At 44.0% G+C, this 12,927-nt stretch overlaps 1 protein-coding gene across 3 annotated transcripts in view; it reads right to left on the bottom strand.

The window, feature by feature from the left end:
* The window catches only part of adcy8 (adenylate cyclase 8 (brain)), a 66,654-nt gene that overhangs the window by 27,073 nt on the left and 26,654 nt on the right, over positions 1-12,927 (bottom strand). For all 3 annotated transcript variants that reach the window (XM_086072250.1, XM_086072241.1, XM_086072232.1), the window contains exons 2-6: positions 8,750-8,899; positions 5,667-5,797; positions 4,620-4,731; positions 4,104-4,231; positions 664-822 (exon numbers count right to left, since the gene is read on the bottom strand). In XM_086072250.1, the coding sequence (XP_085928376.1) occupies positions 664-822; positions 4,104-4,231; positions 4,620-4,731; positions 5,667-5,797; positions 8,750-8,899 (680 nt within the window). The remainder of the gene's footprint in view (positions 1-663; positions 823-4,103; positions 4,232-4,619; positions 4,732-5,666; positions 5,798-8,749; positions 8,900-12,927) is intronic.

Raw genomic sequence — 12,927 nt, 5'->3', positions numbered from 1 at the left:
GTTGAGTTGGCCTGCCCAAGGGAAGTCGTGGCTACTTAAGTAGATTACCGCCACCAGAGTGAGAATGTGTGAGCGCACGAATAATGCAACCATTGTGAAGCGTCTTTGAGTGTCCAAAAAGGCAGGCGCGATATAAATCTGGTCCATTATTATTATTATTATTGAAGGAACTGACCCAACATTTTGGGGTGTTTTTCGACACCAAGGAGTTGTGTCAAATTGATTACCCACAAAACAACCCCATTTTCGGACCGACCCAACATTTTGGGTTATTTTTTTAAACCAAGGATTTGTGTCAAATGAACAACCTACAAAAGAACCCATTTTTGGGGACCAACCAAGCGTTTTTTTTTTTTTGTTATTTATTTAAACTAAAAAGTTGGGTCAAATGAATAACCAACAAAAACAAAAATTTGGGGGTGGGGGGGACCGACCCAACATTTTGGGTTATTTATTTAAACCAAAGATTTGGGTCAAATGAATAACCCACAAAACAACCAATTAGTTTGAACCGACCCAACATCTTGTGTTTATTTAAACTAAAAAGTTGGCTCAAATAAATAACCTAAAAATAATAGTAATAGGGGATGGGATGGGAGGGGACCGACCCAACATTTGCGTTGAGCAGTGAGGCCGTGCAGCGAGCGCGTGGCGCATCCTCACCCCGGTATGCCTCCGGACTCCAGCTTGTTGGCGATGTCGACGTCCCAGGACCAGACGTCGAACTGCCACTTCCTGAGGCCCAGCACGCCGCACAGCACCGAGCCCGAGTGGATCCCGATGCGCATGTCGATGTCGTGTTTGGTGCGCGAGCGCACGTATCTGACAACAAACACACAAAACAAAAACAATCGCACGCCAGCAAATGCGCATTCCAAGTTTCTCATCCGGTGAATCTTCCTCCGTGTTCATCGTCTTCTTTTGCGACAAACGCGCAGCAGGGATGTTTTGGTCTTTCCCAAACATGCCGGACTGGTCGCCAGCCAATTGCAACGCAACTTTGTCATTATATACACTACCACTGAGTTGCGACTAGTCCAGTACATGTCAAGATTATTTTAGTTAACGAAAACTAACGGAAAAAAAAATAAAAAAAATTCGAAAAACTATTTAGTTAACGAAATAAAATTAAATAAAACATGCTTTAAAAAACAACAAAAAAAACAACTGAAACTACATTTTATGTTCACAAAACGAACTAAAAGGAACTATAATTATAGCCAAAAAAAGTCCTTGGTTTTAGTCTTTGGTAATTAGTTTAATGCATGAGCATTTGGGGATGATTTTAAGTATATTTATTTTTATATGAACCGGAATAAGGACGTTTGAAAGTGTCACACAGCAGTGACGTCATCGAGCAGCAGCCAATAGAAAAGCACCTTCGGATGACGTCGCGCCGAGGCCACAACAAAATGCAACGTAAGCTAAGAAATGAGTTACTTTTCTCGTGATTTTACCTTAGTGTTTATTAAATTTTGCGCACAAGCAGAAGGGGCAAATCCAAGTCCAGAAAGTCAAAACCATGTCACAGTTTGGCTTTAACCCCAGGTGCTAACTAGCTAGCTAGCTCCCTGGCTAGCTCCCATGGTGTTCCTTTACCTGCTAAAGCCAAACTGTGGTAGGGTTTTTAACTCTCTGGACCTGGATTTGCCACCTCTGTGCACAAGTGATACACATTAAAAACAAAAAAGAAAATGAAAACTAATACTGAAACTAAACTAAAACTAAACTAAAACTAAAACTAAAACAAAAAGTAAGCATTTTTTATAATAATAAAAACTAACTTAAATTAAAAAACGAAATAAAAACTAACCAAAATGAAAATTCCAAAACTAAAACAACCCTGGTCCAGACCCACTTTCGTACGTTGGCGTAGGAAAAATACAGCGACGTAAAAAGGCTGCGCAGCGATCTGCCTATTTGCGTCAAGGACTTTTCTACTGGGAAACTGACTACGCATGCGCGAACACACATCGCTCCGCGGACAGGGCTGGCAAAGTAGCGGTGTGCCTTCAGGAGGATCATTTTTGCAGCATTTTTGCCTGCAGGCCAGACCAAGTAATGAGTCATTTTTTTATTGAGGTATGAAAAATCACCAAATGTTTTCACTTTTAAACCTAAGCCAAACGGTTTCAACTTTAATTTCAGCCTGGGCTAGGCAGTGCCTACCTTGCCTACCCTGACCGCACATCACTGAACTCCTGGCAACAAAAGTGAGTACACACCTAAGTGATTTCCCCCCCCCCCCTTTTTTTTCTGAGAGCTCAGTAAGATTCATTCAGCAGCCTTTCCGAGTCATCATCATCGCTCTCTTTTTGTGTGTGTGTGTGTGTGCGTGCATGTCTGTGCTCTTTAATTCACCTGAAACCTGTTACAAATCCTAGACTGGGATACTTCAGACTCGCCAGTCGTGAAGTTGTCAGGAGACCAGAGGAAGGATCAAAAGAAAGAAAGATGAAACAAAGTGAAATCCAACAACAACCAGACACCACCTTCCACCCACAGAGTTACAAATCCAGAATCTTTCACCAGCCCCAGAAACATCTAAATTCCAACAGATTAGGGAGACATCAAGAGACCAGGGGAAAGACTAAAGGAAGGAAGGATAGATGAAGCAAAGTGAGATCCACAAACGCCAACCTCAACCCCAGCCTAAGTGAAAATTTGAGCACATTTTCCCTCCCTACTGTCATGTGACTTGTTTTTGTTACAAGGTCTCAGACCTAAATAGTGAGCAGGTGTGTTAAATTTGCTATTATAGCTCTCAAACTGGTCACTGAAAGTTCAACATAACACCTCATGGCAAAGAACTCTCAATATTTGAATACAAAATAATACAGGTGGCCTCGGCTATAAGAAGATCACCAACATGTGGCCAAGACCGGGGCAGGGTCCAGCTAGGCCTCGCCATGGTCGTCGGCCAAAGAAGTTGAGTGCAACTGCTCAGTGTCAGATCCAGAGGTTGTGTCTTGAAGATTGAAAAGGTGGAAAGTCAGCTTGTCAGTACTCAAGACCAAAACGTGTGACGGACTGGCCAAGCATGTCGCCAGACCTAAACCCTATTGAACATCGAGAAGGCGGAGTGGCGTAAGGATCTTGAATATTCACCGGCTCCATGATGTCATCGTGGAAGAAGATTCCAGTGGCAACCTGTGAAACTCTGCTCAACTCCATGCCCAAGAGACTTAAGGCAGGCTTGGAAAAATAATGGCGGCTGCATAAACTATTGACACTTGGGGGCGCACTCATGTTTGTTGCCAGGAAATTAGCTATGAACTCATTCACGGCCTCAAATTCATTTGAACTATTTCTATTAGTTTAACATTTGTTTCCACTTTTGTTAGCAAGAATATGAAAAGCTATATATTTTTTGTTGTACATTTAGAACAGATGTAAAAATGTTGATTAACCCCCAAACATACCTCACTTTATCGTCCGACATTGCTTTGGGACTACAAACGTACGTGTGACGTCATATCCGATCAAAACGTGCCACGTGTGCCCGGTCTTGCCAGCGCTTATTCGCAAAACCGGTTTTCATTGCCAAGATTCGCATTTTTTTTCAATGCGCTTCAAAATCTACTAAACGAGAAAACTTATTTTTTTGCGAATTTCGGACCCTTTTTCAAATTTCTAGAGTTTCCATTCAGTTTGAATTTTTGCATTGCTTGAAAATTCAAATAGAAATGGGTAGATAGAAACTCAACTATTGTTCCGTCGTACCCTTACATCAGCCTTCCTCAGTCCTGGTTCTCGAGTGCTGGACTCATGCAGGTCTTATATGTTTCCATGCTCCAACACACCTGATTCCTATCATCAGCAAGCTCTGCAGAAGCCTCGGATTCCTGATCTTTAGAATCAGGTGCATTGGAGGATGGAAACATCTAAGGCCCTGTTCAAACGGTAAGAAACTTGGGCGGGTACTAAAACCTGCAGGACTCCGGCCCGCCAGGACTAGGATTAGGGAAGTCCTGCCTTCCATGAACAACAAGCGCGTGTTTCCATATGCAAATGAGGGTCTGTGATTTTCGCACACTTTTGGAATTTGCCCCGAAAAAGGATGAACCCTTGGAGGGGTCAGCAGCGGGCGTTTGGGCGTTCACCTGATGGTTTTGATCATGCTGAGGCCCATCTCCACGCAGCAGTGGGCGTGGTCCTGCCGCGCCTCGGGAAGGCCCGACACGCAGTAGTAGCAATCTCCCAGGATCTTGATGCGCAGGCAGTGATGCTCCTGCAAGCAGAGCGGGACCGCCTCAGCCTTTCCCGCAGGCAACACGGCACCACGCATACACACACACACACACAATTGTCTTTGTATCATCGTGGGGACATCTCATTGACATGATGCATTTCCTAGCCCCCTTCTCCGAACCCCAACTTGCCCATTCCTTACCCCAACCGCAACCATAACCCAATTTAAACCTACACCCTAAAACCAAGTCTTGACCCCCAAAAAGAGATCTGAACTTGTGGGGACCCCCAAAATGTCCCCACAATTTCAAGTCGGTCCCCATAATGGTAGTTAAACCAGGAAAACATGCGTGTAAGGGCCCCACAAAGTAGCAAAGACAAAGGCACACACACACACGCACACGCACGCATGTAGACGCTGCGCTCACATGTGCCAGGCGGTCGAAGCGCGCGAAAAGCTCGTTCAACATCCGCACGAGCTCCTGAGCCGACAGCGTTGTGGAAAGATTTGTGAAACCTTTGACGTCTGCGAAAAGAATGCTGGATAAAACACAGAAACGTCACTTTGGGGGACACAACCTTGACTTTTCACATGAAGTCTAAAGGACAACACTCGTACAGTCCTTGAGAGCCGCGATCCGGCCGTCATGTCTCCCTCCTCCAACCCAGCTGAATCAAAAGCGTCTGGAATGATCCTGGTTATATGATTCAGGTGTGTTGGAGGAGGGACACATGTAAAACAGGCCGGATAGGGGCTCTCTAGGACCAGACTAAGAGACTCCTGCTCTAGGAGTTCTCTGTGACATCGCCAAGACTTGCTAGAGACCAACAAGACTGAGGGGATGTTGCGGGGATGTCTACGAAACACTTAAACCACAAAACCATGTGGCTTTTTCTAGTCTTCAGCAGGTCTCTGAGACGTCACTGAAACAGGGTACATGTCTCCACAAGGTTATCTGTGACTTCTCTGAGACTTGATGAAGACCAAGGAGACTGACAGAGATATTGCAGGGAAGTCCTCGCTACTTCATGGTGATCTCTATTCAATGACGCTTGACCTAAGTGGACTTTTCAAGTCTCCAGCAGGTCTCTCAGATTCTGTGGAGACTAATCCTGTCCACGACTGGAGAGACATCCCTGCAAGATCTTTGCAACAGCTCCAAGACCTGCTGGAGGTTAAGTAGGCTGAGGAGACGTCGTACAGCCATCGCCACACAAAGACTCTTCACTCGCAAGACCACATGACTGTCCACTGACCAACTGACAACTGGCCTGGCAAAAATAATCAAGACACCTTCACGTAGGTACTGGAGACCAATTTGCCTGGAGGTCGCCGTGACAAGACTTCTGCACGGTGACCTCCGCGAGTCGTCATCTGTTGAAAGCGCAAGCCATATTTTGGTCTGCCGAGGCGCCTGGACTGGTCAGATGTCTCCGTCAGTGAGACAGGCCCTTTAGCGCTCACTGAGTCTGACCTGACATTCTCATAGCGGTGGATGTAGATCCGATGGAACTGATGTTGGAGGTTTTCATCCTCCACGTTGGTCATGTCGTTGATCATTTCCAGAACCACGAAGCGAGGTAGGACAGATAGGACCAGACGCTCCTGGGGACACAGAGGCCACAATGGAAAGATTGCAGGTGATAAGCTGGGACAGAAACAAATAACGGGAATTTTTAAGAACAGCTACAAAAGTTCACCAAAGTCCAGTTTATGGTCATACTAGACCTGGATCTGAACTTTTATGTCCAGTGTAAGATGGTGCCGGATCTAAATTGGACTTTCTAATGGGCAGTTTAAAACTACTTTGGATTTGAATGTTTTAGTCTATCTGATGCTGGACCTGAACCTGAACTTTACAGTCCAATTTACAACCATATTGAATCTGAAAGTCAATATATCAGTCCAGTTCAAGACGATCCTGGATCTGGGTCAGAACTTTTAGGGGCCAGTTTTCCAACCACATTGGATCTGGATTTGACTGGAGTGTATCTTTAAAGACCAGCTCAAGACCACAATGGATCTGGACCATACGACCACAATAAATCTAGACATTTCAGTCTGGTTTACGACTTTGATCTGGATTTGAACTTTTACACTCATTTTACATTCAAATTTTTTTTGATCAGAACAAGTAAACTGAGTTCACCACTGTGTTTGAGCTGGGTCTGAACTTTTTAGTCCAATTTACAACCACACTTGATCTGGATCTGACTGGAGCTGACTTTTAAGTCCACTTTTACAACCAGAAGTGATCTAGATTTTAAAGTTTGAGTCCATTTTATGACTATGCTGGATCTAGATCCGAAAATTTAAATTCAGTTTACACCCACAGTAGTCCAGTTTATGACCACAATGAAACTGGACCTGAACAGATCAGGATCCGAACGTCCAAGTCCAGTTAACAATCAGAATGGATCGAGATATGATCTAGTTTATAAGCATCCACAGTATATGGATCTGAAGCCAGTTTAAAAACAAACTGAATGTAGGTCTTTATTTTAAAATCCAGTTTACAAACTATTTAAATGGAAACTGGCTCGGCCTTCCTGTGTGGAATTTGCATGTTCTCCCCGTGCCTGCATGGCTTTTCTCCAGGTCATTTGGTTCCTCCTGCATTCCCCAAAACATGCATGGACGCTCTAAATTGTCACGAGTACACCAGTTCTGGTACCGATACTGCCCGTAGACAGCTGAGATTGGCCCGCTCGCAACCCTCGTGAGGATAAGCAGTTTGAAAAACGGACGGATGGCTACAAGGATGGGACTGGATCTGGATTTTAAGTCCAATTTACAACAACATTGGATCCGGATCCTGAAGTCCACTTTGATGACTTCCATGGATCTGAAACTGATTTCGGGCACGTAAGAATGATGGACAGAATGACTTTCATCTCCTGTACAACAAACTCTGGTCTGTGACTGGCTCTTAATGGGGCCGCGCCCCCTCTTTCCATTTCAGCCCTGGCTGAGCTTCTCACGCCTCAAGGCTTCCAGGAAACAAGATGCCAGAAAAGCTTTCTGCGCCGTCCACTTCACTGCGTAAACAAACGCCGCTCACTCACCCGCCGTGCGTGTGCGTGCGCGTGAGTGTTTGCGTGTGTGACAGCAGATCGATGCGGCCTCCGTGTTTGTCTCCCGTCAGCGGGCTCATTAGGAGCAGAGTCGCAAACATTGTCAACACAAATCCATCAATCGCTACTCGCGTCAAACTTGTCGGCGCGTCGCATCGCATCAAACAGACAGAAAGTGTGCCGCACGCTTCCGTGCGCGGATTTAAAAAGCTGCGACGTGAAAATAATTGTCACAAACGTGTAGTGATAGACCGATATGGTTTTTTCAAGGCTGATACCGATACCGATTATTAGTAGTCAGTAGGGGTGGGAATCTTTGACGGTCTCACAATTCGATTCAATTCCGATTTGTGTCTGCCATTTGATTCAGAATCGGTTTTTGATTCAGAACGATTTTTTGAATTTAAAATGATTTGATTGACAATGATTTCTGCTTCAATTTATAGATGTGCGAAGAATCGTCATGCTCTACTCCAGTCTGACTCGCTAATGCTAAATAGCACGCTACTCGCAGCACTTTTATCACTGAAAAGAACGGCTATTCATACAAGATGCTTCAGGAATGTTATATGCTCTTCCTACACTGCAAAAAAAAAATATACTTTTATTGGCATAACTTGATCGTGACTTTTTCCTTCTACTCTCTCATGTGGCTTCAACTTAACAGTGTATCCGAACGTGCGGAATCACACTGCCTCTAAATGGCCAAATCGTGTACAACATGAACAGCGCTCCCAATAAAGGCACGCAAACAAGGGCAAGACAGTATAAAATAATTGAAATAAAATAGATTTTGGGACATTTAAAATCGATTCTGAATCGTACTAAATGAGAATTGCAATTCTTATTAGAAACAATTTTTTTGGCACACCTCTAGTAGTCAAGGAGACCAATATTTCAAGCCAATATTAATTTGCAACATTTTTAAAATTATTTTTTTTCTTTTAATTTTAAACATATAAATTATTGACAGCTTTGTTTAAAAATTCTAACAAAAATTGCAGGGAGCTTCCAGGGTCATCAGCATGTGTTAAGCTAAATTAAAGATTTAGGTAGTAAATTGTTCCCTAAAGTTTTCTACTGTAAATAAAGTTTTCCAAAATGTCAACATAATTTCGTAATTGTAGTGAGTTCAAAGTGACAGCATCACTTTATTTTTTATAAAGTTGAAATTTAAATAAATGCATAAATTAAAAGTTCCCCGTGTCTCACTGAGTGACAAATGCATGCGAGTGTAGCTCATTTGGGGTTTTCGTCAGGGCTCGTAAAAGGTTTCAAAAGATCTTCACAGACAGTAAAAAAAAATGTCTGAATATGTTCGAAATGTCGTTGCGACAAGTAAAAACTGTCTGTGAACATCTTACAAATCCTGCCGAAAATGCAAAATTGCCAATATTTGTCAAAATGCCGATAATCGGTCTATCCGTACAAACGTGTCCACCTGAGCCGTCTTTCCACGGCAGAGTTGCGGCGAGGACCTGACCTGTCTCTGGTTCTCTGTCTCCAGACGCAACCTGGCCTCGATGCAGCGTCGCGTTTCCAAGAAGGCCTGCCGCTGGGCGCGGTCCGACAGGTAACTGATGAAGATCCCGGCCGTGTTCATACACATGAACAGAACCGTCTGGGCCGCCACCTGCCACACATCAGCAACAAAGTAGCTTAGCACGGTTAGCATTAAGATCGTTTTGGTATAAGGTTGTTAGAATAAATGTACATAAATTACCCCATATTTACTCTTATAAGCATTTATTCAGCGGTATGAACTTGTTTGAATTATGTGAGTTGGAGTTATCTGTGAGGAGAGCAGAGCCCCGTGGGAAGGATGCTCCTGCAGCTTCAGGGCAGGATCTGTGATATCTGATCTGATATCACAAGATAGCAGCTGAAACACTTTGCGGATAAACAGTTGAACTTTGACTGTTGAGACCTTCAGCGCTAAAGAAAGACATGTCTGTATTATTATCTGCACAATGACTCATCTCCTTGAAGGTTGCTGCTGTGTGCTCCCCCTCCCTTTAGAGCAGCAACATCTGTGTAAGTAAACCACGGAACATCCTGTAAAAAAGGAAGGAATCGATAGGTTTAGGGCAACTTTTTTCCTTTGATCTTCAAAAGATCAAGGGCACTTAGGGCCCCAAGTGACCTCAAAGGATTTAAGGCCCCTTCATTTTGGGGCACTTTGGTGCATTATGTGGCACTTTACATTTTAAGGCACTTATGGGTGCACCAAGAGGTATAAGTTCCTCCCCCCAGGCTGGAGCACTTTTTGTGCCATTTTGGGAACTTGGACTCCGGGAATGACGGGCGGCGGACGGCCCAGGAAGGAGTTAAATTTCCCCAGTGGTGGCCATGGTTCTGGGACCCCGGGGGTGAGGTCAGTCTCAAGACCTCCACGTAAATATTACCACCCGGTGGTCGGTTCCCGCTGGCATGAAACGAAAAGGTTCCCAAATAGACGTCCCTATAATTACGAGAGGACTCGGCGGAGTGTGCCTTAGAGCGGGCAGGAGATTGTAATCTGTGCACATCTCTGTCTGTTCTCCTCGCGAGTAAAAAGAAACGGTCTCTTGTCTTCCTTCCTTGTCTATTTATTTGTTCTAGGTTGACTGAACCTGACAATGGTCAACTGCCACAGTTTTTTTTTTTATTCGCTTGAACATCATGTCTTTTTGCAGTTTTTGTGTGTGCAAGTCAAAGTGATAAAGGTTGAGTTTGGTGCCATCTGGTGGAATCATGGCATTGCTGTAAGCGTTCATCCATTGATCGTGCGTTTGCGATGTCATGTTTTGTTGGCATTTTGAGCACAAGGTGAAACTGAAAGATGTTTTCCGGTTCTCTTCTGATGCAGCCACCCAAAAGACTGGGAAGTTGAATTCAAGTTTACAATTTGCCTGGATTATTTCAAAGCCATGTTTTGTTATTTAGGCCAGCAAACATTACTAATGAGCCTCATTTAAAGGCGTGAACGTTTGTGGCGAATACTTCAACTAATGTTTTACAATACGTTCCATTTCAAGTGCTTTGACAACATCAATTACAAACCCCCCAAAACGTTCTAATTTGGACAAGTTTAGGCAACTCACACTCTAGGGGTGGAACAAAAAACAGTTTGAAGCGGAATTTTTTTGGGATTTAATTTAAATGTTACGAGTGCATCAAACTGCACACACACACGCGCACGCACGCACACACACACACACACACACACACATGTACGTACGTGTCTGTGTATACGTACATACATATATGCATATTTATGGGAAAAAGAGATTAAAATAATCGACTCATGGTTTTATGATATATCAGGCTCGAGAGATCGAGTATTCGATTTTTTGAAACCCAGACCTTATGTTTACTTTGACTTCTTGCTAGCGAAGCACACTGGAAGTCGTTAGCTTGTTTGTTCAACATGTTGGATGTGACGGCCAGCAGGTCACATGACACCTGACCTGCTCCATCCCTCCACTGTTTGAAGGTAGAGATGATGTAACACAATGCAAACAGTCACTGTAACAAGCGCACACACACACACACAAAAACACAAACATGCACATTCACACACTCCCCAGGGTAATTAGCATGGTGGACAAGTGCGGGCAGGTCTTTCTCTAGTTTTATTGCCAAAGGTCGTCCAGGACGCTCATGTTGGCCCACAAGAGGCGTCTGGCTGTTACATCAGCCACGCAAAACACACGCACACACGCGCCACCAACTGACTCACTAAATAATCTGAAAAGTTGTGCGAATGCTGAAAGTCATTACGGAAAAAGGTCAAAGTTAGAAAGCGGAGACAGGAAGGATTCGTGGCATTGGGCCAGGGCTATGAAAAAAAAGAAGAAAAAAAAAAAAGCTCATGTGTCCGATGACTCCATTGTTGGAGGAGAAGATTCCAAAACGATTGTATGGATGGTCAGCCCCTCCCACACTGGACACCAACGGCACATCGGTGGAAGTTTTGCCACATGGACTTGGCAGCGTTTTGGTTCTGTTACATCCATTCAGTTAGTCACACCATGACTCACATGACAAACATCCTTACAGTACAAAAGCCACTCAGTGACTCACCAGCTGGAATCTAAAAATAGTCCGCGCAGTGATTCACGTCATATGCGCCCTCGTTCAAAGTTTGGCGGGTCAACTTGGAAAAGTTTGATTGCAATCGATCACCGAATGATGGATCTGCACATTCCCACCATCTTGATTTTTCAAACGCAAAATACCACGCTCGAAATACTGTTGGGTCTAAAATAGTCCAAATTGCGTCAAACGCCGCCTGCCTTGCCCAGGCCAGCTGTGGCTACTTAAGTAGCTTGCCGCCGCCACAGTGAGAATGTGTGAGCGCGCGCGTAATGCAGCCACTGTGAAGCCTCTTTCAGTGTCCAAAAAAAGCGCTAAATAGATCCCATGCATTATTATTATTATTATTATCATTACTATTAAAAGGAACTGACCCAACATTTTGGAGTGTTTTTTCTACACCAAGGAGTTGTGTCAAATGGATAACCCACAAAACAACCCAATTTTCGGACCCACCCAACATTTTGGATCATTTATTTAAACCAAAGATTTGTGTCCAGTGAATAACCCACAAAATAACCCATTTTTGGGGACCAACCCAGCGCTTTTTTGTTATTTATTTAAACTAAAAAGTTGGGTCAAATGAATAACCAACCAAAAACACAAAATTGGGTTGGGGGGGGGGGGGGGACCCAACATTTTGGGTTATTTATTTAAACCAAAGATTTGTGTCAAATGAATAACCTACAAAACTACCCTGGGTTGTTTGTTTACAAAACAGCACATTTGAACCAGCTTTTTGGGTTATGCATTTAAACCAAAAAGTTTTGTGGGCTATTCGTTTTGACAATCACAAATTGAAGAAGAAGAAAAGTTGTGGGGGATTGGCTTTGTTTTTCTTATTCTGTATATATATCTAGTCGATATCATTCTATATCTATTCATTTGGTTGAAATGATCAACTCAATTTGTGTCATTTTTGGACCGACTGTTTTTAGTGTTCTTGTTGATTCTTCCCGACAAGTTGTTGTTCAGGTTGTTTTATGTGTTATTCATTTTGAAGTAGTGGATCAGTCTTATTTATTTATTCATTCATTCATTCATTCATTCATTTTTACCCAAATTGGATTATTCATTTTGATTCATTTTTTTAGGGTTGAACGTACATTGGGTCAGCTGCTTTGTTGACCTACAGTATATTGGGTTATTTTGTTTTGTGTGCGTGCGTGCGTGCGTGCATGTAGCCAATGGGCATAAAAAGAACATGCCGGAGTGGATGACGAACACGTTGGAGCAGGTGGCGACCGCTCCATGACCGGACGGCGGTGGGCGGCAGAGCGCCGCGCGTCAACAAGCAAAGCGAATGTTTATTTCACGCTGGCACGCCGTGTGGGAGGATGAGAGGATCACCCTGGTGTGTCCCCCCCCCCCACCCCACCAACCGCCCCGCCATCTCCCCCGGGCGCATTACGGCGTGCCACTCTGTCTTATTGCCAATCTCTCCCAGGACGACATCAGCACTGATTCAATTTCTTGGCTGTGGCCCCAAAGGTTTGAGTCCCCAAGGCCGGCCACATGAAAGCTCCACCCCCTCCTAACCCCCAAGCCCCTCCCCCTAATGCACACAAACTGCGACATTTTGTT

This window comes from Leptonotus elevatus, chromosome 1, assembly GCF_054856555.1.
Source record: "Leptonotus elevatus isolate MCC_2025b chromosome 1, RoL_Lele_1.0, whole genome shotgun sequence".
Taxonomy (NCBI): domain Eukaryota; kingdom Metazoa; phylum Chordata; class Actinopteri; order Syngnathiformes; family Syngnathidae; genus Leptonotus; species Leptonotus elevatus.
Note: the sequence above shows the minus strand (reverse complement) of the source record. Positions and strands in the feature narration are given on the sequence as shown.